The sequence below is a fragment of the Cucumis sativus genome, chromosome 2, assembly GCF_000004075.3.
Source record: "Cucumis sativus cultivar 9930 chromosome 2, Cucumber_9930_V3, whole genome shotgun sequence".
Lineage (NCBI taxonomy): Eukaryota > Viridiplantae > Streptophyta > Magnoliopsida > Cucurbitales > Cucurbitaceae > Cucumis > Cucumis sativus.
Window position 1 is genome coordinate 2,334,468 of NC_026656.2, and position 26,106 is coordinate 2,360,573.

General features: G+C 33.3%; 2 protein-coding genes across 3 annotated transcripts; both read left to right on the plus strand.

Annotated features, from left to right (window-relative positions):
- The first annotated feature begins 2,147 nt into the window (after positions 1–2,147).
- On the plus strand, positions 2,148–6,920 carry LOC101217819 (probable disease resistance protein At5g66900). Of its 2 annotated transcripts, none has more exons than XM_004139327.3 (6): positions 2,148–2,300; positions 2,414–3,054; positions 3,151–3,560; positions 3,734–4,092; positions 5,091–5,299; positions 5,392–6,920. In XM_004139327.3, the coding sequence occupies exons 2-6, from the start codon at positions 2,424–2,426 to the stop codon at positions 6,222–6,224; spliced, it is 2,442 nt and encodes an 813-aa protein (XP_004139375.1). In that variant the 5' UTR covers positions 2,148–2,300; positions 2,414–2,423; the 3' UTR covers positions 6,225–6,920. The 2 variants fall into 2 exon arrangements, with proteins under 2 accessions (XP_004139375.1, XP_011648776.1); XM_011650474.2 differs by having other exon boundaries at positions 2,156–2,300; positions 2,411–3,054.
- Positions 6,921–12,294: 5,374 nt separating this feature from the next.
- On the plus strand, positions 12,295–25,871 carry LOC101218371 (WD repeat-containing protein 48). Its single transcript, XM_004139167.3, has 19 exons — positions 12,295–12,555; positions 13,312–13,421; positions 14,783–14,938; positions 15,200–15,265; positions 15,369–15,458; positions 15,625–15,930; positions 16,044–16,141; positions 17,236–17,271; positions 17,494–17,614; positions 17,687–17,923; positions 18,446–18,541; positions 18,639–18,704; positions 18,946–18,984; positions 19,073–19,207; positions 19,899–20,260; positions 21,153–21,246; positions 23,088–23,261; positions 24,084–24,195; positions 25,344–25,871. Exons 2-18 carry the CDS (start codon positions 13,323–13,325, stop codon positions 24,180–24,182), a joined length of 2,274 nt encoding a protein of 757 aa, XP_004139215.1. The 5' UTR covers positions 12,295–12,555; positions 13,312–13,322; the 3' UTR covers positions 24,183–24,195; positions 25,344–25,871.
- Positions 25,872–26,106: the final 235 nt, after the last annotated feature.

Below are 26,106 nucleotides of genomic sequence, written 5' to 3' on the forward strand. Positions count from 1 at the left end.
ATAGTTTTTATCTTTTTTAAATATTAATTTATAGTATTGAATATTTGTAAGAACCAATTAATTCAGCTGTTAAACAGTAAAAGACTATGTATGATTAAATTATAGATATACACTTTTTCTTTAACAATAAAAACAAGTATGAAACATCCCAATTGATATGTATTAGTAGGTAATAATTACGAGATTTGTGGTTCAGCTTTTCTTCTTTAGGTGTATAATAAATAAATGTAAACTTAGTTACCGTATTTCAACCAATGAAAACGATATTTGGTATCTTTATTTTTTTGTCACGGTCTTATTTTTTGTTTTATATTTTAATATTTTATATCTACTCAAATTCTCTTTAGTGGAAAACGTTCACGTGCATGTGCGCACGTCTTAAATTTGATATATATTTTTTTAACAAGAAATTCAACTTCTCTTTTACACATCTTACTAAAAAAGTTAGATATGAAAATTTGAACTTCTGTTACTAATCATTTAGCGTTGTATTTGGAAGTGATTTTAAAATAGTTAAAGTAACATTTGTTATTTTCAAGGTAACCGTAAAACATGTTTTTACTTGTTCAAAACTAATTTTAACGATACGAAAATTATATTTTAAGAGTATAAAATAAAATATTAAATTGAGTTTACATCATTAATGACATATTTTGAAGTATAATTTTAAATATGACCAAATATTTCTTTAAACCTAATTTGGTAACCATATAGCTTTTTAGTTTTTGTTTTTTAAAATCAATCCTACAAACATCTCTTCCATCTCTAAATTTCTCATTTTTTCTTATCTACTTTTCATCGGTATTTCAAAATATCTAATCCAAATTTTAAAAACTAAGAAAATAGTTTTTAAAAACGTGTTTTTGTTTTTAAAATAAATTGATTAAATTCTCAACGCACTTTAACAACAACCCAAAACATAGATAAAAAACTATCTTAATTTAAAAAAACATCCCGCGAAGCTTAAAATCATCTCGAATCATGTACTAAACTTTACTTCATAGTAAATCTACCATTTTCACTAATACAATATAACAACAACTAATTATTTATATATCTACATAAAATCGTGTAATGTTATTATTCAAATAAGTCACTCCCAAAATATATAATGGTTTATAAACCAACACTAAAGTTTTCTAATTAATTAGTTATATGGTATTACAAAGTCGAATTAAATAATTAATTAAGTGAATTCAGAAATATTCCAAATTGTGTGATTAATATAATATAAACATGCATGTTATTATGAGTCAAATATTGAAATATGATTAGGATGAGCAAAAGGTAAAAATGTATTTGAAATATGATTAGGATGAGCAAAAGGTAAAAATGATTGTTTAGTATTTGTGTCAACATCATGTAAACTACTAAGAAAATCAATTGTCACTAAGGGTTGATATCATAAAGTGATATCACATTTCATGAATTTCTGAGAAATTTCAAGATTCACTTTGAATTCCTTGCCAATCAAGGAATAAGAAACAGCTCACTTTTTTTGTTGTTTTCTTTTTAAATATTAAATAGTTTAACTGTCTAAGTTTTAAATATCAATATATTTTGCCGACTTAAAAAGTTAATTATAATATTCAAACTTGGTATCAGATAGACAATGTTTTGATGGAACAGTGTATTAACTTAAATTTTACTTGCTATTATATTAAAAATGATTATTTTTCATATTTGCTAACACATGCTATTGTAACCTATGTTGATTAATCTGGATTTAATTTTGATTATCTTCTAAAATAATTTTCATCTGAAATGCATACTATTGCATATGCTAATCATAACAGTCAATTTTGTATTTGAACATCTTATATTATTAAAATAAATTGTTGCTTTAAATATAGTTGCTGATGTAGCAAGATGTCGCTGTCTTATTGTCTATCTCGTACACTAATAAATACATATATATATAGATCACTCTTATCTATCATGACAAATATTGATACACACATCGTCAAGTACATCAGTGATAGATTGTAATATTTTGATTTATTTGAAAATATTTTTAACTAAACAATTATTCTTAAAAAGGAATATCCTTAAGAAAAAATAGAATATCGAAGAAAATATGGCCACCTTTTTCGCACGTACGGACAGACGTAGACTTCGGTGTTCAAAGTCATTTCCAAGAAGCTTCAAGAAGGGTTTTATTATGTAGTTGGACACTTGTGAGTTCGAATTATGAGCTAACCAATTGGTCCACTTGTGAGATCGTCCACGGCGGAGCTTCGACGATCGAGCTGAGGATTTCACGTCATTCGAAAGTGGAGCTCCGAGTGATAGCTATAGAGGTACCTGATTCTTAGATGCCTTGTTGGATTGTTATGTTTCTGGTTTTAATTATGGTTGTCTAAGAAGGTTTCAGAATATGAGTTTTGTTTGAATTTTCTTTTGGAAATAGCAGGAGAAAGAAAATGGCGGGAGCTTTAATTGGTGGCGCGGCATTGGGTGTTCCGTTTAACGAGCTAGCGACCCTCTTGAAGAATTTTGGCGAGAGGGCGTGGAGTTTCAATTCTGTTCTTAACGAGACCGAATCCAAGGTAAATGATATAATTCCTCTGGTTAAAGAAATAGATGGTCTTAATGAATCCCTGGATTATCCAAGAGAAGAAACGGAGAAGTTGAAAAACTTATTAGAATATGCTGGAAAGCTACTTAGACGGTGTTTAAGAGTGGGGAAGGCTGATTTGATAAGGAAATCAAGTCATACAGAGAAGCTTCGTGAACTGAATGCCAGAATCAAAAGTTTCAGTGACGTTGTGTTGTTCCAAACGTCTAGAGACGGGAAGAAGACATTGAGTTTAGTGACTGAGATCAAGGAAGTCGTTCGCAGGCTTGATAGCAAATCTGGATTAAGCAATCCGGTGGATTTAGTTGTGACGGTTCCTGTGATTTCAGAAGAAAGTGTTGGGTTGGAAAAGCCTGTTGAGAAATTGAAGGCCAAACTATTTAGAGATGGGGTTCGATTGTTGGTAGTGACAGCTCCCGGAGGTTGTGGAAAAAGCACTCTGGCCGAAATTTTTTGTCACGACAAGCAAGTTAAAAGTAAATAACTTAACCATTCTTCTGAAAAATGTGTAGTACAATTACAAAAGTCCTTTGCAGTTCTCACAAATGCTTTCTGATTCTGCATTTTCACAGATAAATTTCAGAGAAACATCTTGTTCCTCGTTGTCTCAAGCAAACCAGAAACGAAACGCATCTTAATATCTATAATTCAAAGACTCGGGGGGCCTATAGAATCTGGTTCTGTAAGTGATGATGAGGCATTCCGGTTGTTAGAAGTTCGGGTGGGGGAATTGAGTCCAAATCCTGTATTGATTGTGTTGGACGATGTCTGGGACGGTTCTGAATCAAACAAGCTTCTTGAAAAGTTCTCCCGATTACCCAACTGCAAAGTTTTGGTCACTTCTAGATTTAAGTTTCCTGCATTTGGTGAGTCGTATGATTTGGAACCTCTGGACCATAAGGATGCAATGGAGTTGTTTCGTCGCTGGGCATCGAGGGGTAACAGAGTGCTACAGTTCCCAGATGAAAGAATTGTAGAAAAGGTAATTAGATAATCTGCTAATTTGATTAAAAAGACCCCTAAAAGAATTTTTTTTCCTCACCTTAGAACTCATGGACACAGTTATACAACCTATAGAAAAGATCCAGTTCAAGTAAGGTCGTAAAAACTTTTTCCATACAAATGCAACTGAAGTTTTGAATGACTGAATTGCAGATAGTGAGGGGTTGTAAGAGATTCCCACTTGCTCTGAAAGTGATTGCAGGATCACTTTCGGGTAGAGCCACTTCGGTTTGGGAAGTTACGGGGAGGAAATTATCTAGAGGAGATTCTATTCTGGGTTCTGAGAAAGAGCTTCAGAAGTGCCTCAAAGACACCTTAGATGCAATCCCAGATGACAAGATAGTTCTCAAGGAGTGTTTCATGGACTTAGGTTCATTTCCTGAAGATCAAAGAATTCGTGCGGCTACCTTCATTGACATTTGTGCAGTGTTGTATGAACAAGATGAATGTGAAACAATGTCAAACCTTGATGAGCTCTTCACCCGGACTTTAGTTAACACTGTCTCTTTGAGGTAAAATTCTGGGTCTTTCAAGTAGAGATGTCCACGGGTCGGGGGCCGGGACGGTGATGCACTCCCGTCGCTGCCCCCTATCCCATATATATATATATATGTTTAAACAGAAACAAATATATATATATATGTTTAAACAGACACATAATATATATGCTTAAACAGAAACACATATATATATATGCTTAAACAGAAACACACACACACATATATGCTTAAACAGAAACACATCTATATATGTTTAAACAGAAACATATATTATAGACCGGAGAATGTATTCCCGTCCCTAGCCCCAAAATGTCAACGTGAAAAAATAATCCCCACTCCCTTCCCCATTTCCTGTGTATTCGGTCCTCGTTCAGGGTGGGTCCGTTGCCCCGCAGGTTAAATGACATCTCTACTTCCAAGTTGTGTTGGTTTATGTTGATCTTGCTTCTTGGCTACATAATTGACGTTTTTTCTTAAATAAAAACTGTGTTTTATTATAGTTTGATATGACAATTCTGGCAAAAAATTGGTGTTTCGTTAGTATTTTGTGGATTATGTTGTAAAACATATGTACAAGAAACAAAGGGATTCTTTTGGGTATGGTTTTCTTTCAATTATTTACCAGAAGAATCTTGTCTAGAATTGATATGTGCCGATATATTTTCTTCCCATCGTTTTAGACTAACTTGAAGAACTATAAACATAAATTGATCATTGATGTACACTCAAAAAAGTATTTCAAATTATCTTGTGTAAACTCTTACTTTATGAACAGAAAATAAAGATTGCTTAGTAGAAACGTATTCTACTATTGATTTATCCTTTTGTTCTGGGAAACAGTCTCTAAATCAACTTCAAATTTGACTCTCAAAGATATTTTGAGTAATCATAATTACTAACTCAACCTTAATGCATAAGTATCTGAATATAAACTGCAAGACTGTGGACTGTGCTTGACATCCATTTGGTTATGAAATTGAAGTTCTAGTCTTGTTGTGATAATTTTCCAGAAATAAAGCGCATGAAGATGATTACTACAGCGAGTCCTATATTACACAGCATGACGTACTTAGAGAATTGGCTGTCCTTTTGACTAATGAGCAGCCAGTAGACCAAAGAACAAGATTGCTTGTGGATATTAACAAAAATGAATTTCCCAAATGGTGGTCTGTAAGACAGATGCAACCTGTGAAAGCCCGCCTTTTGTCCATAACAACAGGTCCCTCCGTGGTCTCTCTCTCATGTTTCGATATGTCATTTTTCATATTGTCGTTGTACAATCTAACACTGGATGAGATGTCGATGGTGCAGATGAGAAGTTCTCATCATGTTGGCCTGATATGGAAGCACCTGAAGTTGAGGTGTTAATTCTAAATCCTGGGTCAGAAACTTACAAGTTACCTGATTTTGCAAAGAAAATGAACAGATTGAAAGCGCTGATAGTCAGGAATTACAGGTCCTTTCCAACTGAATTGACAAGTGATTATCAATTAATCAATTGTTTGTCAAGGCTAGAAAGAATCAGTCTTGAGCGGATTTCAATATCTTCTTTCATTGACCAGAACCTGAAGCCCCTGTGGCATCTTAAGAAGCTATCGTTCTTTATGTGCAAAATTGACAAAGCTTTCACAGACTGCTCAACTCAGATCTCATACATGTTGCCTAACTTACTTGAGATCTCCATAGATTTTTGCAACGATTTGGTGGCTTTCCCTGTCGGACTATGTGAAGTTGTCACATTGGAGAAACTGAGCATTACAAACTGTCATATATTATCTTCGTTACCCGAGGAAATTGGGCAGTTGATTAATCTAAAAATTCTAAGGCTTAGATCTTGTATTCATTTGGAGAAGTTGCCAGAATCAATCTCAAGGCTCCGGGAATTAGTTTATCTTGACATATCTCATTGTGTTGGCCTTACCAAACTTCCAGATAAGATTGGCAACTTGCAGAAGTTGGAAAAGCTTAATATGTGGAGTTGCCCGAACATGCGCAAGCTTCCAAAATCAGTAGGAAATCTAAAAAATTTGAAGGAAGTAGTTTGTGAAAGCGAGATGAAAATATGGGTGAATTTTGTCGCACCTCGGCTTGGCAATGTGGTAAAAGAACACAAGGAAGAAATCAACTTGGATTTTCTAAATTGATGACAGCTTCTTATGAACCTTTTTTAAGGTATGCGTACAATTAAATATTATGGATCATGGGAGCATGGCGATGTATTTATAAGAGTTCATCTTCAAAGTATTGTTATGGTGGGAGAGAAATAAGAATCATTCAACAACTCGAGGACGGAAGAGACTTCTGTAAAGCTAAGCTTAAGGCTTTGTGCTATCGCTGCAACAAAGGACCTTTTTTGTCGAATGCTTCTTTTAGCATTCAAGCGCAAATTGCTGAAGAAAATCCAAAAAATGTGTGCATTTTCTTATTTTTATTTACGCTGCCTTGCCTCTCAAAAGCTGCGGCTAATTTCTTCAGAATTCAGTGGGAAGAATTATCAAGCAAGTAAAATCTGAACATATGTATGAAATATCTGGAATTAGAATCTCAAACTAGGCAACTTATAGATCAAACTTCTAAGTTTTTTTTAGTTCAACTGCTGCTGTGGTTGGGAATTGTATCATCACTCTTTAGAATGGTAATTGATGTATCATAGTACTTGACTGAAATCCACGAGCTTTTCCTTTAAGAGCAATCAATTGTTTTAAGTCGATAAAGTATGGTATAGCTCATCTTGTAATACTTTTGTTAGAGCTGCTTTGTGAACCATATGGGATTTTGGGTTTCATCAAAATGCAAGGTTTTGTATTGTGATCTTTGCAACATAACATTCATTTTGGCAATGGATTTTGAAGTTCGTTCGAGCTCAAAAAATAATAACCAAAGAAAGGTAATTTTTTTTTAGTTTTGTCAACTCTTTTGAGTTTTTCCTTTTCGTCCTCTGAGTTTGAGCTTTTTGTCTCTTCTTTTTCTTCTCATTTTAGTGCCTTTTCAAACTTGATTCTTAACTTCATGTTTCATTTCACATATTTTCTAGTTGCAAAATTGAATTTTTGTAGGTACTTTATCAAGGAATTTGAATAATACCAACCTAGAGGAAGGAGAAATGGTTACATTTTATGGAGTAAATAAACAACTATATTGATTTGAATCACAAACTTTGTTGTTATCACGCTCAAACATAATTTTTTTAATATATATTTGAATTATCTAACTAAGATTTTTAAGAAGCACATATTATAACTCTTATTTTAATAGACATTGATAAACACCGTTTCTATCATTAATAAAATTACACTTTTTTACTATAATTTGTAAATATTTTTATTTATTTTATTATATTTGAAAATATATTTAAACAAGCTAAAGAAAATCACTATTTAGGCTTTTTCTCCTCTAATATGTCAACAGATCTAACCATTAGAATTCAGTTATCACTTATAATCTTTTATGATGATCTCATTCATTTTATTAATTGAGAAATTTGTGATTGAATACAAATATTGAATGATGCAATAAAGCATACTTTTGATTTTATATACACATAGACACGTGTTGATATCAAGATTATGTACTAAAAATAAAATAAAATAACGAGATTGTGAAGGAGTATAATGTTGATATAATTAATATCTTATTTTTATATTGGGACATGAAATGCACCATAATAATTAAACCAAACTTTTATTAAGGGGTAGTCCTAAGCTATCTAGAAAGCCATTATTTCTGACCTTTGGAGCTTAATTACTTCTTTGTATGTTTGTAGGGACATATGAGGTCACACATCAGAACCTAAATGTTGATTTTAATTAACAATAAATGAAATTTGGTCTTTTGTTAGTACAATAAAAATGAAATTATTACTCAATTCATTATTTTTCTTTATTCTCCATCTTTATAAATGACTGACTATATTTCTTTAGGGATACCTTTACTTCAAATTATGTAATCTATCACATTCACATATAGACTGTGATAAACTTTCAAACCTATCATTGATATTGTAACGTTAATAGAAGTATATTAGTATCTATAGTCAATAGAATATGAAATTTTGTTATATTTGATAATCTTTCTAGTAGTTTTGTCATTTTCAATAATTTTTTTACTACATGTATGCGTATATACTTTTATTAATTTATTTTTGAAAAAATTACTTTTTCGTCCCTCAGTTTTAAGAATGTGTCTTTTAGTATTTAGATTTATAAGAATTGACTCATTTGGTTCCAGAGCTTTTAAAGTATAAGTTTTTAATCGTGAGTTTTTAAAATAGGTTTAAAATGTTCTAGAAGTAATTTTGTTTTGTTTTATTAAAATAATTATAGGTATATAAAAATGTTTTAAGAATAAAACAAACTTTCAAAAAATATTTACGGTACATATAACAATTTTGCAAACGTATAAATAAATTTGAAACGAGGGTAATTTCGTCTTTTCGTTTTTAGACCCATCACCAATGCATACTAATCCATTATTCATACATGTACATATGTTTGTGTGTATGGGGAAAGAGTTTCAAAATCTCATATTCTATTGTGTCATCTCAATAACAATCAATTAATTAATCAAGTCCAATCTCATTTATGTTTGGCAATAAAAGAATTAGGAGATATGTAATTAATGATAGAAAAGAAAAAGAATAATAAAAACTCAATTGGTCAAATATCTCATAATGTCAATGCCCAAAAACACCAACTCAAAGTGGTTTCTCTTTTCCCTTTTGATTCCTCCAAAGTGGTCCCTTTTGGTTACTTTAAGTACCTCGTAACATTATATATTGCCCACACCCCTAAATTCATACATATCACATCACCAATGCATACTATCCCATTACCAACACATCCTTTCTCTATATTATACTCTCATTCCATCTTTTGTTTTCAAAGCATCAATGAGCATAAGAAAAATAAAATTATAAACATAAAGGTGATTACAAGTTTATAAACGAGGACATCTAGACTTGCCTTCTGAAAGTTATCGTGTTTTTGTCATTGTAATTACAAAGTAGGTGGTCACCATAGATTGAACTCATTACCTCTTAGTTAGTTATTGAGATTATGTTAGAATACCATATGAGTATTAGTTGTTAGTAAAATTTATGATTACGATATGCATTTTTGACACTTCACGTACCACTTGTAACTTTAAATACTTACCTACCAACTTATTTACAAAGATTAGCGAAAAAAATAGGCGTGTTTTTGTTGTGTTTTTCTAAAATGTGTAGCAACGTATTAAATGGTTTTTGTTGGAATAAATTTGAGAGTCGGATGGAAAAGAAGAAAAGAAATCAAATCATTTTGTTAAAATCTATAATTTTCCCCTATTGAATATTGCTTATATTTCTTTTTTTCTCATGCATATCAATTCAATCAAAACTTACTAAAATGGGTATGGTGTGCAAGAAGAATTCATCAAATATTTAATTCTAGACTTACCATTTGAATTAAATGGGCTATTTTTTTAGTTGTCACCCACTTTGCTAATAGTTATTTGAGCTGCTATTAAAAGTGCTTTTTCTTGGTTTCTTTCATATAGTTGAAGTTTGAGAATTCACAGTGTTTGACATTTTGGTTGAAGGAATAATAATGATATATTGTTTGGATTTTTTTTTTAATTCATGAGGTGAAAGTGGTATTTATCAAACATTTCTCCAAATTTTTTGTTCTTCTACTCCTAATTATACCATCATTGTGTCTTTGGAAGAGATTGCAAAAATTATTACATAAATTACTTATTATTCTCATTTAAAATTTTACGTCTCATCAAATGATATATCTATTTGCTTCATAGACCTTGCGTAATTCTTAAATTAATGATATTCTTTTTGTGACAAACAATGAACAAAGTTTTTGAATAATTCATTTTTTGATTGACGATGAACTGAGGTATTATGAAGGCTATGTTAATGTGTCTTTTTTTTTACATAACATTAGACAATAATGACATTGCGTGGAAATAATGTTGAATTGAGATTTTTTTAACTTCTAAGAAAGTATAAATATTTTGGCTTAATGAAATAAAATTAAGGGTAGAAATGACGATAAGATAGAGTAGGTTTCCATTTTATCCTTGAACATATTTCATCCATGTCCCTATCCCATCCCCCGTTTTAGGGTAGGGGATCAGGTGTTCGTGAGAAAAAAAAAACTTAATTTTTATCTAAAATCAATTGAGATTTCGTAACTATATATTGAGAGAGTATTGAGTCAATTTATTTAGACAACAATTCAAGTGAGTTTTAGACCTCGTTTAAGTGCAAATTGTTTCTTTCCATTCAAGTGCGTCTTGGGGATTGTTCTTTCATCTAATGATTTGCATTCAAATCTTAGATCCCAATTCAATTACAATCTAAACTCATTGCTAAGAAGATTAAATCCATTTTACATCACACTGACTTTGTACCCTAATTACAAAAATTACCAACTACTTAACCCACACGAATAACTATTTTCGAGTAATTGTATCAATTATAATTTCTCAAATCACACAATACTAAACTCAACATTTTATAAACCATATGAATCATATTTCTAATTTAGATTCAATTGTTTTCAACCAATCTTTAAATGCTATGAATATCATTTAAAACGTGTGTAATTTGTAAAAGAAAAAATAAATTGTGTTGTTTATTGTGTTGTTTATGAAAAAAATATGAATGAATCTATATTACATTTGAACATGAGAGATTATAAGATATGAAAAGTATGGTTAATAAATATTTAAAAGAATTTGATACTTTTTTTAGGATGGCTCGATGAAGAGAATTCTAAAATTAAGTATGTTTAAGTTAAAACAACTTTAGTCCATATAATGACATTAAATTTTTTTTTTTAAAGGTTTGTGTGATGATAATTTAATACAATTTTAGAAAGTTGGGATATTTATTGAAACAAATGAAGGTACACAGTTTAGAGTATAGATATATAAACACTTTATACACACATGCTAATGTGTGGGGTACCAGGGCATTTTTTTACTAGTTGTATTATTGTTTTTTTTTAGATTTGTCCATTGTAGTCATTATACTTTTAAATATATGATTTTGGTATCTATATTTTCAATAAATTTATAAATCTTGAAAACATGTTTGTAATTTGTATTTTCTTATACATGAGTTATTGTTAATTCATAACGTTCAATGTAATAAAATTGAAAGACTAAAAGGGTATTTTGTTCGACTTTTAAAGTGATCAATTTTGAAAGAAAAAAAAATTATTTAAGTAAATGTTAGAGTTTGATAATCTCTGAGAGTAGCTTATAAAAGATATTAGTTTATAAAATAAGTTTGTTTGAGATAAATAGCACAAAATCATCTTTTAGAGAAGTGATTTATGTAATGCCAAATCTTTCTCTAAGAGATGATTTTGGGCTTAACTATATGAAAAACTATCTATCATCTCTTTGTCGTCCAACTCCAACCACCACCATCGTCGTTGGAAAACTCCAGTCACCAACTCTACCTATGACCACCTTCAATCCTCACCAATAATGGCGAGCATCGACACCTAAGCTATCAAAATTGATCAAACCAACACCCAGTGGTTGGTTTTATTAAAAATACAATCGATGGTATATTTAATTAAAAGGTTTTGAAAAATCGATCGAAATCGACATGTTGAACATCGTTGCCATTTTTCCTTAGTATAAATCAATTAGGTCGATAGATTTTTAGTCCCGATTTTTGTACAAAATCGACCTCTCCCGACCGATGATCACTCCTACCCTCCAAATGACAAAGCTTAGCCATGCCACCACCAACTACGGCGACGAACACCCTAGACGACCATAGTTTATTTTAGAGTTTCTCGTTAGGGTAATTTGACATTAATTAAAATACTATTAATTTATAAAAAAAATATTTTTAACATAGAGTTTGCAAAACACACCAATATATTAATTTTCAAAAGGTTTTATAAAAAATATTTAAACAAGAATGAGTTAACAAACCCCAAATTAGAGATTTAATGAAACTATTTGATCAAAACGAGCAAAATTCCCACATATAATATAACAACACAAAAGGATATTATTTCCTCTAACATTCTCTATTATATATTATATAGTCTTAAAAGAAAAAAGACGAAAAAGAAACAACGTAAGGGTGAATTAGTAACTTCGAAATGGTTGAATGTACGGTATCCGAATGCCGTTGATGTGTGCTCCGAGGCCGGCCCCATACGAACAATCTAGGGCTAAAATGGCGAATGGGAAATATCTATATAATCGAGCGCGTCGGATTTTGCATAGCTTTATCTGTTTTTTAATGTAACAATTTTACCCTTCGATCAATCCCAAAAACCGAGTCAAAGACTAGGCCACAATAAAATCGAAACAGAGAGAGCCCAGTTCATAGTCCTCTCTTTCTCTCTCTCAACGGGATTTTCTCTTTCTAAAAATATTTTGCTAACTTCCGTAGTGGAACAAGAAGGACGAAACCCAGAATCGTTGAATACAGCTTCCAATTCAATTCTGAAGGTTAGGCTTTCATTTCATCTACCGTAATTTTTGTGCTTTGAAGTCTGATTTTGTTCTTATTTATTTATTACTTTTTTTTTTTTTTGGTGGGTGTTTGTCGATATCATCATACGTACATTTGTTTTTGGTCTGATTTTTGTTTTCTCAATTTCTTGTGGTGGAGTTAGTCTGAATTTAGTTGCTCATGGGCCTCAAGTTTCACTTCCTTGATCTGATTGCTGTGTTTTGCGAAGATCAATTTTGTGGGCTATGTGTGTTCTTTTGTTTGCTATTTTAGTTTTTTTCCCTTTTGGCTTATTTGGGTGTTTGAGAACTCTAATGGGTTTGGGTTAGTTTTTGGTGATTTGGTCTGTAGCCTTTGATATGGTATTGAATTTGAAATAGTTCTCGGTTAGTTCGGGATGTTTGGTTGGAAAATCTATTAGAGATGGCTGCTGTCGTGTAATCTTTGGCAACGGAAGGGGAATTATGTTGTGGCTCAATTAAGTTCAGAGTGAGGTTTTCTTCTTGAGACCACCTACATTATTTTTCTTCGTGAATTCAAGATTAACTTTCTGTAGGTGATTGGGGTGTTCATTTTAATGCTTTAAATGATATTTGTAATGGTAGGTATATTAGTTGGCGGAGTACATGTTATTGCTATTAAGTGATGAGAAAATAGTTTCCTATTGCACATTTTAAGTTTTGGTTTGCTGCGTTAAGATGTTTATCCCATAGTACCTTGCCAGTGAAATTGTTTGTTTTATGTGTTTCTAGTGAGCTCTGCAATGCACCGAGTGGGTAGTGCGGGGAATACATCCAATTCTTCTCGCCCCCGCAAGGAGAAGCGGTTGACATATGTTTTGAGTGATGCCAATGATAGTAAGGTAATGTTTGTCGTATTTCCTTTTTGCTATCCTGATTGATTTCAGGCCTTTATCTTCTTCATGAATCACGATAAGGATCACCATTTGGAAATTGGACTTAATGTACTTTAATTGAACATTAATTTGTGAAAATCTCATATGAAGAACCTATTCATGAAATTTGTCTTCTTGTGGAGCATCAAGCCTTTTTACACGTCCTTTTCTTATGCTACACAATAAAGATAACTTTTGCATTCGACACGAGTTCATAAATTAACTGGAACTTCTCATGCAATCCTTCGTGTCAATTTAACAAAGATGGCTTGGGAACTTAGGGAAATGCAATCTTTTTGTTCAAGGCTTCAATTATTCTCCTTGAAGGCTTCCAGTTCTATAATATGTTTCGTATTCGAGTTTACTATTACGTATGGGCTTGTAGTTTACATTGTTTATTTGATTTTAGTTCAAGAAGAAGCTGAGTGTGAGCTATTATGCCAAGTATCTGATTATGTTGGCGTAGAAATCTCTATTTTTAATCCTTTTCCATATACATACAATAAAGGATGAGGTAATTAAGTTGAGCTACACATTGTTTTTTAAAGTTCAAGGTGCATTAAACTGGAGTAACTTTCTGGAGTTTTAAGTTCGAGGTGAAGAAAAGAAAAGGAAGTAGGAACAAGAAAAGGTGCCCTTTATAGTGCTAGGGCTTCCTTAGAAAGATTTTTGCATTATGGTTAGCAAACTATATTTCTTTTAATCCGTAAAGAAGAACAAATCGTAAAAGCAAAGGTTCTTATTTTTATGGTTAGCAATCTCTTTCAATAAAGAACCAAAAACCTTAACACTAGTGTTTTTGCACTTACGCTTAGTTAAATTTGTTAGCGTTTTTTTAGATAAATATATAAATAAACCAATCAATGTAGCTCAAATTTTCACCTTAGGGCTTCACTGGAAGGCGCCCGTAGGTGTGTGCCTCATGGCTCTTTGTAAAGCACTGGAGTTAAAAGTTAGATATTTTCACAGGGTAAACTGCAGAACTTTTTCATGGTTCATAATCTATATTTTCTTTAGATATACGATTTGCTTTAGTTTAGGTTCTTTTGAGTCTATCTACATCTAAGCTGAAATGTGAATGCATCATACACCTTTTTGGAGAAGTGGAATGATGAATGAAATAAAGGAATAAAACTCCAAACACCTACAGGTGTAATACGAAACAGCTTTCCAATTAACAATTAAGGAAGAACGATTATAATCTGAAAGTAGGTGTTGACATTTTCACCAATAAAGAGCATGAAAGGTAACTTGATCCATAAAACTATTTTCTGAATGCAGTGTATGCTTGAGTCTTACCTTTTTTTTGTATCTTTCAATTTATGTAGCATTCTGCTGGTATAAATTGCTTGGCTGTGCCAAAGTCTTCTATCGATGGCTGTGATTTCCTTTTTACTGGGAGCCGTGATGGTACACTGAAGAGATGGTCTCTAGCTGAAGATGTAGCTTCCTGCTCGGCCACCTTCGAGTCCCATGTGGATTGGGTATTTCCAATTTATGTTTTCCTTTCTACCATAGAATTTTCTGTTCTTAGTAAGAGTTACGATGTGGACTCATGGTGCTTTCATGCCCCTTTTGGTTTTTTTCTACAACACTTTTTTTTGGATGGGACTTTTTTTATTCCAGATTGAGAAGGAATTGTTGGTGATGCCATAAATAGAAATCCAAGCTAATAAAAAGTGAATAATAAAAAAACATGGGCATCTAAAAGATTAACTTATCAACACCACTTTTCTACATTTCAGGTTAATGATGCAGTCCTTGTAGGCAATAATAGGCTTGTTTCTTGTTCTTCAGATGGCACTGTGAAGGTTGCTTGGTTTCGACATTCTTTATTTTCTTTTCCATTATCTTCTGTCATGCCCTTAATAGTTTGATTAAATTATTTTGATCTATTCTTTTGGCCTATGCTAGACGTGGAATAGCTTATCTGATGGAGGTTGCACTAAGACTTTGCGTCAGCATTCTGACTATGTGACTTGTCTTGCTGCAGCAGAAAAAAATGTAATTTCTTTGCCAAACTTGTGTAAACCTTGTGGTATGCCCTGATGAAAAGATTGCTGAATGTGAAAACCTGTAGTGAGTCTGTTGGATTTTTATGTTGTTTGGGACTATTACTTTATTTTATGTGGGTTGTCTTCTGATCCTATCGTAGTATCATGCATAATAGAGCAATGTTGTTGCATCTGGAGGTCTTGGTGGGGAGGTTTTCATATGGGATTTGGAGGCTGCATATGCTCCAAGTGCAAAGTCAAATGATGCAACTGATGACGAGTGTTCAAATGGTATCATTGCTTCTGGAAATTCACTTCCAGTCACAAGTTTACGCACTATCAGCTCTAGTAACAACATTTCTACACACCCAAATCAGTCTCACGGTTATGTTCCAATTGCTGCAAAAGGCCATAAGGAATCAGTTTATGCATTAGCAATGAACGACAGTGGGACACTTCTCGTCTCTGGTGGAACTGAGAAGGTATATTCTGACTCCTACACACCCTTGTTTGGCCGACATATTTAGTTATCCCAAGCTTGTCAAATGGACTCTACTATCAATTAAATTTAGTTGTTTCTTCTCACTTCCTCTAGGTTGTTCGTGTTTGGGATCCTAGAACTGGTTCAAAGACCATGAAGTTAAGAGGACATACAGATAATATTAGGGCTCTCCTTTTGGACTCAACTGGCAGGTTGGTTAGCTGGAGTTTTTCTTCTCTCTCTCTCTCTCTTTTTGACAGTAAGTTCCTTGAAAGTGTTCCATAAATTTCTCAAAAGTGTATATGCGAAGTCATCATATAATTTATAACTCTATTGGAAGGTGAAGATTCAAATTGTGAATGTATCATGGTTCTATTATTTTTCGGGTTTTTGTAGGGAAGGAAGTCGAAGAATGTTTTACAATATAAAAAACCTGGGAAAACATGTTTGCCAATGTTTATTTGCCTATGTTTTCATGGGTGACTTTTCTTTTCTTTTTCATTTTTTTTCCCTTTCTTTTAGATGAAAATATGCGACTTAATTTTAAGGACAATGATTGCTATTTTTCTTTCTAGATTCACAGATCCCTATTAAATAGTCGTTTTCAGTGTATAGGAACCTTAATATCTGCTGTGAATAAGGAGATATAGTCTCATTAACCAACTAAGAGGTCATGGGTTCAATCCATGGTGACCACCTACGTAGGAATGAATTTCCTATGATTAACCTTGACACCCAAATGTTGTAGGGTTAGGTGGGTTGTCCCGTGAGATTAGTCGTGGTGCGCGTAAGCTGGCCTGGACACTCACGGATATAAGAAAGAAAAGGAACCTCAATATCTGCTACTTTGAAAAGAATGAAAATTTTCATAAAAAGAGACTAATGTTCGATGTACATCATGATAACAACAAAAACATAAAGACTTTAGTAAAAATAATGAACCAAACTGAACCAGACAAGGAAACCAAGACATAAAAGACTTCCTAAAAAGTGAATGGTAGTATCCGAGAACCAAAAGTCAAGATAAAAACTTGATCAGAAGATACACCAAAAAGCTCTGATAGAAATTACCAATAAGAATTTTGAGAGGTGCATAACATATTGCCCTGATTACCCCAGCTACTCACCTAAATATTTGTTAATCAACTGATGACTTCTGAAAAAGTGCTCCCGTGAGCAAACATCTAGAAACCTTCCGTCTCTCTTTTCTCAGAGCTATCTTTTTCAATTGTATTACTCTTGTTGCTTTGCCCATGATATTTTTCATATTAGGAATTATAATAAGATCGTATTTTCATGGCTGCAGGTTCTGCCTATCAGGATCTTCTGATTCCATGATCAGGTAGATACGTCTTGCCCCTTCATTTACTGTAATGTTTATGTAACTTGAATCAATGTTGTGTTTTCCTTCTCTCATAAAATCGTTTCAAGCATTTCCCTGGCCCTTTAGGTTCTTCTTTCGTCTTTTTTTTTAGAGGAATGAAGTCTTTATGATGTTTCTTATATGCAAAGAAAAAAAATATTGAAGCATTATAATATGAAGCCGGTAATTTTCTCATTACAGACTGTGGGATCTTGGTCAACAACGATGTGTGCATTCCTATGCCGTACATACTGATTCTGTTTGGGCACTAGCAAGTACACCATCATTTAGTTATGTTTATAGTGGTGGTAGAGACCTCTCTGTAAGTCCCATTTTGTTGTTAGTTTTTTTAAAGCTTTTAGTATCTTTAATGACCGTTTCTGTTTATGTTCAGCTGTATATAACAGACTTGTCCACGAGAGAGAGTCTTTTGCTTTGCACAGGGGAATATCCTATTCAACAACTGGCAATACATGATGAGAATATATGGGTTGCAACTACAGATTCTTCAGTCCATAGATGGCCTGCTGAGGGGCGCAACCCTCAGAAGGTTTTCGAAAGGGGTGGTTCATTCTTAGCTGGAAATCTGTCATTTTCTAGGGCAAGGGCTTCCTTAGAAGGATCTACTCCTGTGAGTAATTCATATGGTTATTTTTCCTGATGATTACTTTGTTCAAGGTTTTGCTACCTCATTTTTTCTCATGACTAAGTTGCACATGTACTCATTTCTTGTTTTATGTGTACTTTGGTATTTGGAATCTTGGATATTATTTTCTAACACAACTTGTCTTTTATGGTTGTCAGTTAGACAGCACTTTTGTCCCTTCTCTGGGTGCTGTGGGTTTCTAGCCTATTTTCCCATCATATCGATGAAATTTCTTGTTTGTTGTAAAGAAAAGGTCACATATATGTTCTGGTCTTTCACCACCTTCCTGCTAAATTCCACAGTTTTTTTTTATCTGCTGTGCGTGCTTGCATTTAATATTGAGGTTCCATTAGTATGAGATTGTGAATCTTAGATTTAGCAAACTTTACCTTCTACTTGTTTATTGAGGTAAAATTATACTTTCTCAAATTTGAGTTTTTATTTTGATTCTTGGGCTTGGAAGTGGAACAAATGAGGTAAATGATTTTCTCAAATTGTTTTATATAGGTTCCTGTATATAAAGAACCAACCTTCACCATTTCTGGAGCTCCAGCAATCGTGCAGCATGAAATTTTAAATAATAGGAGGCATATCCTGACAAAGGTACTTAAATGGCAAACTCTCTGCTGGCATATGCCTTTTTTACTCTCTATTTGTATGTGCGATGGTACCTGAAAAGTGATGTGATTTTCTGTTCCAGGATGCTGCAGGTTCAGTGAAGCTATGGGAGGTTACCAGGGGCATTGTAATTGAGGATTATGGAAAGGTTGCATTAGTCATTCTTATTCGTTATAATTGACTTTGCTAAAATTTATTGAATTGCCTATAACACAAACCAATGCTTGATGGGGTCAATGGTTATTGATAAGGGGAAAAACTTGATGGGCACATGGAGGATATGAAATTCATCTGTGAAACAATGTGACATTTAAATATCTAATATGCTTTATTAAAAGTTCATTTTGATAACATGGCATCTTTTTTTGGTTTGAATATGAACATTTTAGGTCTCATATGAAGAGAAAAAGGAAGAGTTATTCGAGATGGTAAGATATTTTTTATACATTTCATATATTATAAATTTACTATTTTTGTTGGATGGACAATGATACTTTGAATTTGATACGACTTCAGGTGAGCATTCCTGCTTGGTTTACCGTGGATACCAGGCTTGGGAGTTTGTCAGTTCATCTTGACACCCCCCAATGCTTTTCTGCAGAGATGTATTCAGCAGACCTTAATATTACAGGAAAGCCGGAAGATGATAAGGTGGACTTGGAGCTCTCTATTTAATACTTATATAACACGTAATCGTATAGTCATGGAACAATGTCGTTTCTTGTTTTCGTAATAAATGTTTTTAAAGCTCAAGGTGCATTAAAGTGCAATAGTCTTCTGAGGCTAAAGTGCAAGGCAAAAAAAAATCTTTCTTCTTTTTCTTTTTTGTTGTGAGGCGTACTGTTTATTTGTATTACATAAAAAGGAGAAGGCGTAGTTGACATAGAAATATGGAAAGAAAAAAAAACTCACTAAACATAAGGAATTTTGTTTTAAGGGTTCGATTTTTTCTTTAGTTAATAAAGAGGGAAGGCCTTAATTTTTATTGTTGTTTTTTTCAAAATAATGAAAAAAGCCCCAAGGCCCAGGGTTTCACATAAGGCGTGTGTCTAATGAGTGTGCCTTGTCTTTTCAAGGTGAGGTGCCAAACTTCCACCTAGTGCATAGGCGTGTGCCTGGGTGGCTTTTCAAAACACTCCTTGATTTTACCCCCTCTCTCTCACTCCAAAAAAAATAAAAAAGAACATGAAGGACTGGGTGTTGCAATATTAGTAACCAATATTTTTTGCGTTTGGCAAGAGGAGTTCGGTTATTATTAAACTTATTGGTTAAAGAACTTCAGTTTTTCATCTTCCCATAGGATATTATTAAACTTGATGAGTGCTAATTTTTTTATTTTCAGGTTAATCTAGCTCGAGAAACCCTTAAAGGACTTATGGCTCATTGGTTTGCCAAAAGAAAACAAAGATTTGGGTCACAAGCTTCAGCTAATGGAGATGTTCTTTCTGCGAAGGATACTAGTGCAAGAAGTCTTTCCCATTCAAGGCTTGAAGCTGATGGCAATGCTGAAAATGATTCCATGGTCTATCCTCCATTTGAATTTTCAACAGTTTCTCCTCCTTCAATCATTACGGAAGGTTCACAAGGTGGTCCTTGGAGAAGGAAGATTACTGAATTGGATGGTACAGAAGATGAGAAAGACTTTCCATGGTGGTGTTTGGATTGCGTGTTGAATAACCGTCTACCTCCAAGAGAAAATACCAAGTACATTTCTAAATTCAATGCCCACCTTCCTGTCTATTGTCTAGAAAAGATCACAGCTTTATTTTAAGAAAACAAATTATAGTGTATGCTTACAAAATTTATGCCCTCGCTGAGGCAATTAATGAGGATTGCTATCATATAATAAATAAAGATATTTTCATAACAAAGAATTTAAGACAGAGGAATCCCTAAGCCTTAGGAGGAGTATTAAAAAAGCCTCCAATTTAACTAGTGCTAGACAGGCCCATCTCCATAAAACTCTAGATTTTCCTCTAAGGCTCCACAGAAAGCCCTTGAATGGCATACACGATTGACAACCAAAAGCCTTCAAATCTGATTCCGTCCTTTTTAGACAAATGAACTTTGGAGGAAGTGATACTCTATATTTTCTTCTCTCCTTTAATACAAGCTGCAGATACACGGAGAAAGGTTCTAATTTCCATGCTTTATTCAAGATTTTATGTGAAGACTCAAGACTCTTTATCTCTTTTGGGACATTAAACTTCCATGTCAAATTGATCATAGGGGTTTTGAGCTTCTAGCTTGTTTCTGTCTGGTTTATAAAGGTGGATCTTATTGAGAAAGCCCCTGGTTTCTAAAAAGTCCACAGTGTTTTGTCTGCTCCATCACCCAGTTGTTAAGTATCAATTGGAAGTTTACGATTTTGATGAAGAATGCACTGTTTTTGGCTACATCAAACCAAAGTCTTCCTTTGGAGCTATTAGTTTTACCTTTTAATATTTCTTGCATGGCATATGCTGGAGGTGATTTTTTAAGCTTATTAATATAATATTAGAGCTATTATGGTAAAGGAATATTTATTGTGTTTGTTAGTTGGCATAAATCGATCTGCTGTTTCCTTGCATATGTTAATTAAAAGTACTCCCTGCAGGTGTAGCTTTTATCTACATCCTTGCGAAGGTTCATCCATTCAGATCCTAACACAAGGAAAACTTAGCGCTCCTCGTATTTTGAGAGTGCATAAGGTCAGTTTTTTACTTTTATTTTTAATTCTTCATTTGTGGCTTTGCACGAGTATTTTCTATTTAGAAGGAACACACATTTCATTTCATCATTATCATATCAGCAAATAATAGTCTGCTTAAAATTTCACAAGCGGTGCCCTTGTGAAAAGTATCTGAGGTAGGTCAATAAGCTAAATGAGTTTTTTAATTATTCTTTTTCTCATGCTCCTCCTCCTCCTCCCAACTCCAACCCCAACACCTTGGACCAATCATCTCCTTAGGAGGGGGTGTTTAGATATAAGGAGTGGTATAGTGAGGAGTGAGAGTTATGAAGTCTAGAGAGTTGTAAACAATTAGGGTCCACCGTGTAAGGAGTTGATAAGATTGAAAATTGATTTTTTTAGTAGTGACCCACCAACTCCGTGGGTCAAACAAGGTGTGGACTTCACAACTCCTTTCCAAATCTTACTCTTCATAACTCCTTGGGTCAAACAAATAAGCACTTGCGCTCTTTTGGTGAAAGGGTTACGGTGTTTCTTTCATGGAGTTGAATGCTTTGTGGCATGGGGTTATTGTGAGCAGTACTCTCTCAACCTTCAAAGCAGAACACTCAACTGAAATGACAGGTTCCTGCAAGTATATTTCTGCGGAGCTTCGAACTTTAGTAAAAACTTCACTAATAGGTGGGAGTGTAGTAAATTTTCTCTTAAGTTCAATACGTGGAAGTGTATTATTATCAAATATTCTATGATAAACTTCATTGATTTCAACATGAAGGCTGACAAGGACTTTGTGAAGATCAACATCCATCCATTGGTTTCTCGTGATGCATTTCAGATCAGTTCACAACCTGCTTGATTGCCCAAATTTGAATACATCTAGTTCATACAATTTTTATTTCTTTATTTCTTTTTTCTTTTTTTATTATAAGAAACCTCAGTTGACATAATCCAAACTAGGTCATACTGTTTGGCATATCATTACAATTTATTTACTCCATCATAGAATTCACAAGTCAATGATATCCATGCAGTTTTTAAACACGTCCCAACTCATAAACGAAGGATCATTGTGGGCAAGTTTCTTTTTTCTTTCTCCCTTTCTTTCTTTCTTTGTTTTTGGAGAAGGGATGTTTCTTATGGTTAGCAGCGGGGCTGTGCAATTTGTTATGAGATGCTAAAGTCTGGGGTTATTCAACCTGCTGCTGTGCATGCCCATCTTCCAGTTAGGGTACTCTTAGTCATGAAGGATGGTAGCTAACATTTTGCATGTGCTAAGAGGCTCATAATTTGGTGTCCATTGAGGATAAGTACCATAGCCCAACAATAGAGAAACTTTTAGATGAATGGGAGGATGCAACTATCTTTTATACTATTGACTTCAAGTTTGCATACGAAATTGTATGCAAGAAGATGTGCATAAAGTCAATACTAGTTCCTATTGGGATCTTGTAACTGGTATAACTTTTATACCATATGTGGTATCAAAAGATCCGTAGATTAGATAGATTGTTTGGACATCCAGTTGGATAATTTATGAGCAGAAGGGAAATTGGGAAATTTTATGCCCAACTGAACCCTGTTACTATGCTGTGCTTGGAGGTCGGTGATTTACAAGGACTGCCAGCACTTCGTGTATTTATCACCAACATTTCAGGACCTAGTCTTTTGCTTTAATCTGCTAGAGGATTTCCAACAGAGTCGCATCTGGTCACCTGACAATCTACTGTGTAATTTCTAGTGCACTCAGTTACTTGCTGAAATTTAGTTTGTCTGTTGAAGAATTTTAATTATAAAAATTGTGCTATAATTTGAGGTTGATTGAATGTGATATTGATCCCCATTTGTCTTTTAATAATGTAGGTTGTAAATTATGTCATAGAGAAGATGGTTCTTGACAAGCCATTGGATAATTTAAATCCAGACGTTCCTTTTGGTCCTGGGCTCTCTTCGACAGTTGGAGACGTATCATTTCGATCTGGTTTAAAGCCTTGGCAAAAGCTTAAGCCTTCTATAGAAATCTTATGCAATAATCAGGTAAATGAAAGTACATTGTCTTGTCTGTGTGGAAGAATAACGGTTTATCCTTTTTGCTAGGCGATTAGGCACTCAAAAGAGTTGTAGTACTGAGTTGTACTTTAGGTTTCTTATTTAACTCAAGTTGAACTGTAATTACTGTTTTGGTTCATTTTCCATTTTTTTACCTCACTTTACACCCTTGAGAAGAAAACACAACTTTTTATTGAAATGATGAAAAGAGATTAATTTGTGAAAATAAGTCAAACTAATCCATAGACAAACAAAGAGCTATGCTGGAGAAATGAAGGCCTCCCATTTTATACCATACATTACACTGTTAACATACTCATGTAATTAGATTTGAATCTAGATGATACGGGCTGCTTAGTTTCTTTCATAATCATCATCTGCATTGTTTGTTTGCATATTCATCCTTGTTTTTAATAAAATGAAAATTGTGTCATTCTGAATTTGGGTCCCTTGTGAAAACTAGATAAAATTTTGCTTCTAGTCTAGTCAGTTTTTTACCATTATTTCTCATCTTTCTGAATGGGTGCGTGCTGAAGTTCATTGATGCTGTTTCATATATCTTTGTATCTATTATCTATTATCTAATATACAGCTTACTGCTCAAAGATGACAAAGGAATGCATTAAAATCTTTATATGTTTTGGGATCTTACAAAGTAGAAAAGCTGAGATTGTATTGGGTTTTGTAATTTTTATGCTCATTTTGTAAACTCTTAACAATTGATCATGGGCAAAAACATACAGTTAACAATTTAGCAGCTCCCCTTTCACTTTCTCTCTGTTCCTTATTTTTGGGTTCTATCCATTACAGGTCTTGTCTCCTGATATGAGTTTAGCCACAGTTAGGAATTACATTTGGAAGAAGCCAGAGGATTTAGTTCTCAATTACAGAGTGGTTCAAGGCAGGTGAACACATGCAATAGGTGCGTATGGCTCTTCTATTGTGCATGAAGTTTCTCTTCCTTATGAAAGTTCTGACTAGGCAAAAGTATTGGTTTGCAATGAAAGCTTGTTTCTCATTAAGGGGGTGCTCTTTAGCCTTCAATAGTGTTTACTATTGAATTTTGCACATTTAGTGAGGAACTCCGTTTTACAACTCCATGTCCCAAAAACAGAATTTCTAGGACTTATATATGAACTTTTGACTTCATAACTCAACTAAGTCCTCAAACATCTCCTGAAAAAGTCCCCATCTTCGATGGATTTTTTGTGGGATTGGGATTATATATCAGTTTAGTAATAGGTGAACATACCTTTATGCTATTACTGATGACAATTGATTGACAAATAACTTCTTATTTTCTAGCTTTTTAGATATACGTTCACTCGTTTCTCTGTCTTTGAACTAAAAGAACCATTATACAAAAAAAAAAAAAAAAAAAAAAACAGAATGTAAATAATTAGGCTAAACGTACCAAGTAGTCCTGAATTCTCAGGTAACTCTCAATTTGAACTTTAATCTTCTAAAAATTTCAATTCTACAAAAATCTTATGTCTCGTCCCCTCACATTATTGTTTTATTAACATATTTGAACATGGAGGTACACAAACCTGGAAGAAATGAATTTTGTTGATGGGTAGGTTGGATTTTAATAATGGACAAGTAGAATTTAAGTTGCCTAGCTATTCAAGTTGCTTCTCCAATGTGTTCAAATATGTGAATCAATAAAGTGATAAATTTAATGATGTTAACACTTTTAACAAATTTTTTACGAAGATCTAATTACATTACAAGGGTAAAATTGAGAATTGCGTAAAATATTGTATGACATAATTTTCTTGTTAGTTAGCTTTGTGGTTGCTTATAGTCCAAAAAGGAAGAAAATGCGAGTGTTCTCGAATAGTTTGCAAACATAAAAATCATAAAAAAGAAAAAAGAAACAGGAATTTTGTTTCCAAAACAAACACGTTTGAGAAATCTTTAAAAAGAAACAGAAAAACAGAAGATAAGATATCAAAATATGTGCACAATATCAAACGGGTTCCTGAAAGAAGGGAAACAAAAAATCTACAACCTTCACTGTGGCTAACCTTCTTGAGCTGTTCTTTTCCTGTTTAAACATTTATGTAGGTGATTCTTTTGCTGAGGAAACTGGGAATGTTGCTTCATTTTGGGGTGCTTGATAGGAATGAAAGCGTTTAATCCAGGCATTGAAAATCTGAACATCATCAACCCATTTCTCAATTCCGCATTGTTTCTCGAACCTGCCGAGAGTTTTTATGTTCATCATTTCGAAGGTGAAACTGCGGGCGTTATAGATTTTTCGATCTTCATCTTTTGCCTGCAAGGTGTACGTTTTTACAAAATACTACAGTAGGGAAGAAGAGCCTTGGGTTATGGCATGGAGGTATTTTTTTCTTGACTATGGAGGAGAAACCAGCAGTATGAAAAGTTGGTGGGAGGGACTAAGTTTAGATTAATGATGTGGAAAGCTGTGTAGATTTGAATGGTGGCTTACATACTTTAGTCTTAGAAAACCAAGTTGTGAAGGTTATTTTTGTTTTTATTTATTTATTCATAAATAAAAGGAGGTCTTCTCTCTTTGTGCTCTTCTGTTGTTACAGAGCTCTTCTATTTTCATTTGAAAATTTTGCCCTACTTCTGCTGGTTCTCCTGCATTGATTTATTGAATTCTGTTAACTCGAATGCCTTTGTTCATTTAGTTCTTATTTGGCTACATGAATTTTAGTGATCGTAAAACCTATGAAATTATTTTGAATTATGAGATTTGTCTATTGAATAAAAATGATTGATTTCTTTATACAGCAAACATGAGAATGACTAAATACATTATCATTTTTAGCCACTTCTTGATATTTTAATATTCCTTTTT

What these genes read in the sequence shown, in the direction of transcription:
- LOC101217819 (XM_004139327.3), top strand. Translation starts at nt 2,424, where the DNA reads ATGGCGGGAGCTTTAATTGGTGGCGCGGCATTGGGTGTTCCGTTTAAC. An exon ending in GTTAACACTGTCTCTTTGAG is followed by an intron (nt 4,093 to 5,090) that starts GTAAAATTCTGG and finishes ATAATTTTCCAG; the next exon opens with AAATAAAGCGCATGAAGATG. An exon ending in CCTTTTGTCCATAACAACAG is followed by an intron (nt 5,300 to 5,391) that starts GTCCCTCCGTGG and finishes TCGATGGTGCAG; the next exon opens with ATGAGAAGTTCTCATCATGT.
- LOC101218371 (XM_004139167.3), top strand. Translation starts at nt 13,323, where the DNA reads ATGCACCGAGTGGGTAGTGCGGGGAATACATCCAATTCTTCTCGCCCC. An exon ending in GTGATGCCAATGATAGTAAG is followed by an intron (nt 13,422 to 14,782) that starts GTAATGTTTGTC and finishes CAATTTATGTAG; the next exon opens with CATTCTGCTGGTATAAATTG. An exon ending in CTTTTGGACTCAACTGGCAG is followed by an intron (nt 16,142 to 17,235) that starts GTTGGTTAGCTG and finishes TCATGGCTGCAG; the next exon opens with GTTCTGCCTATCAGGATCTT.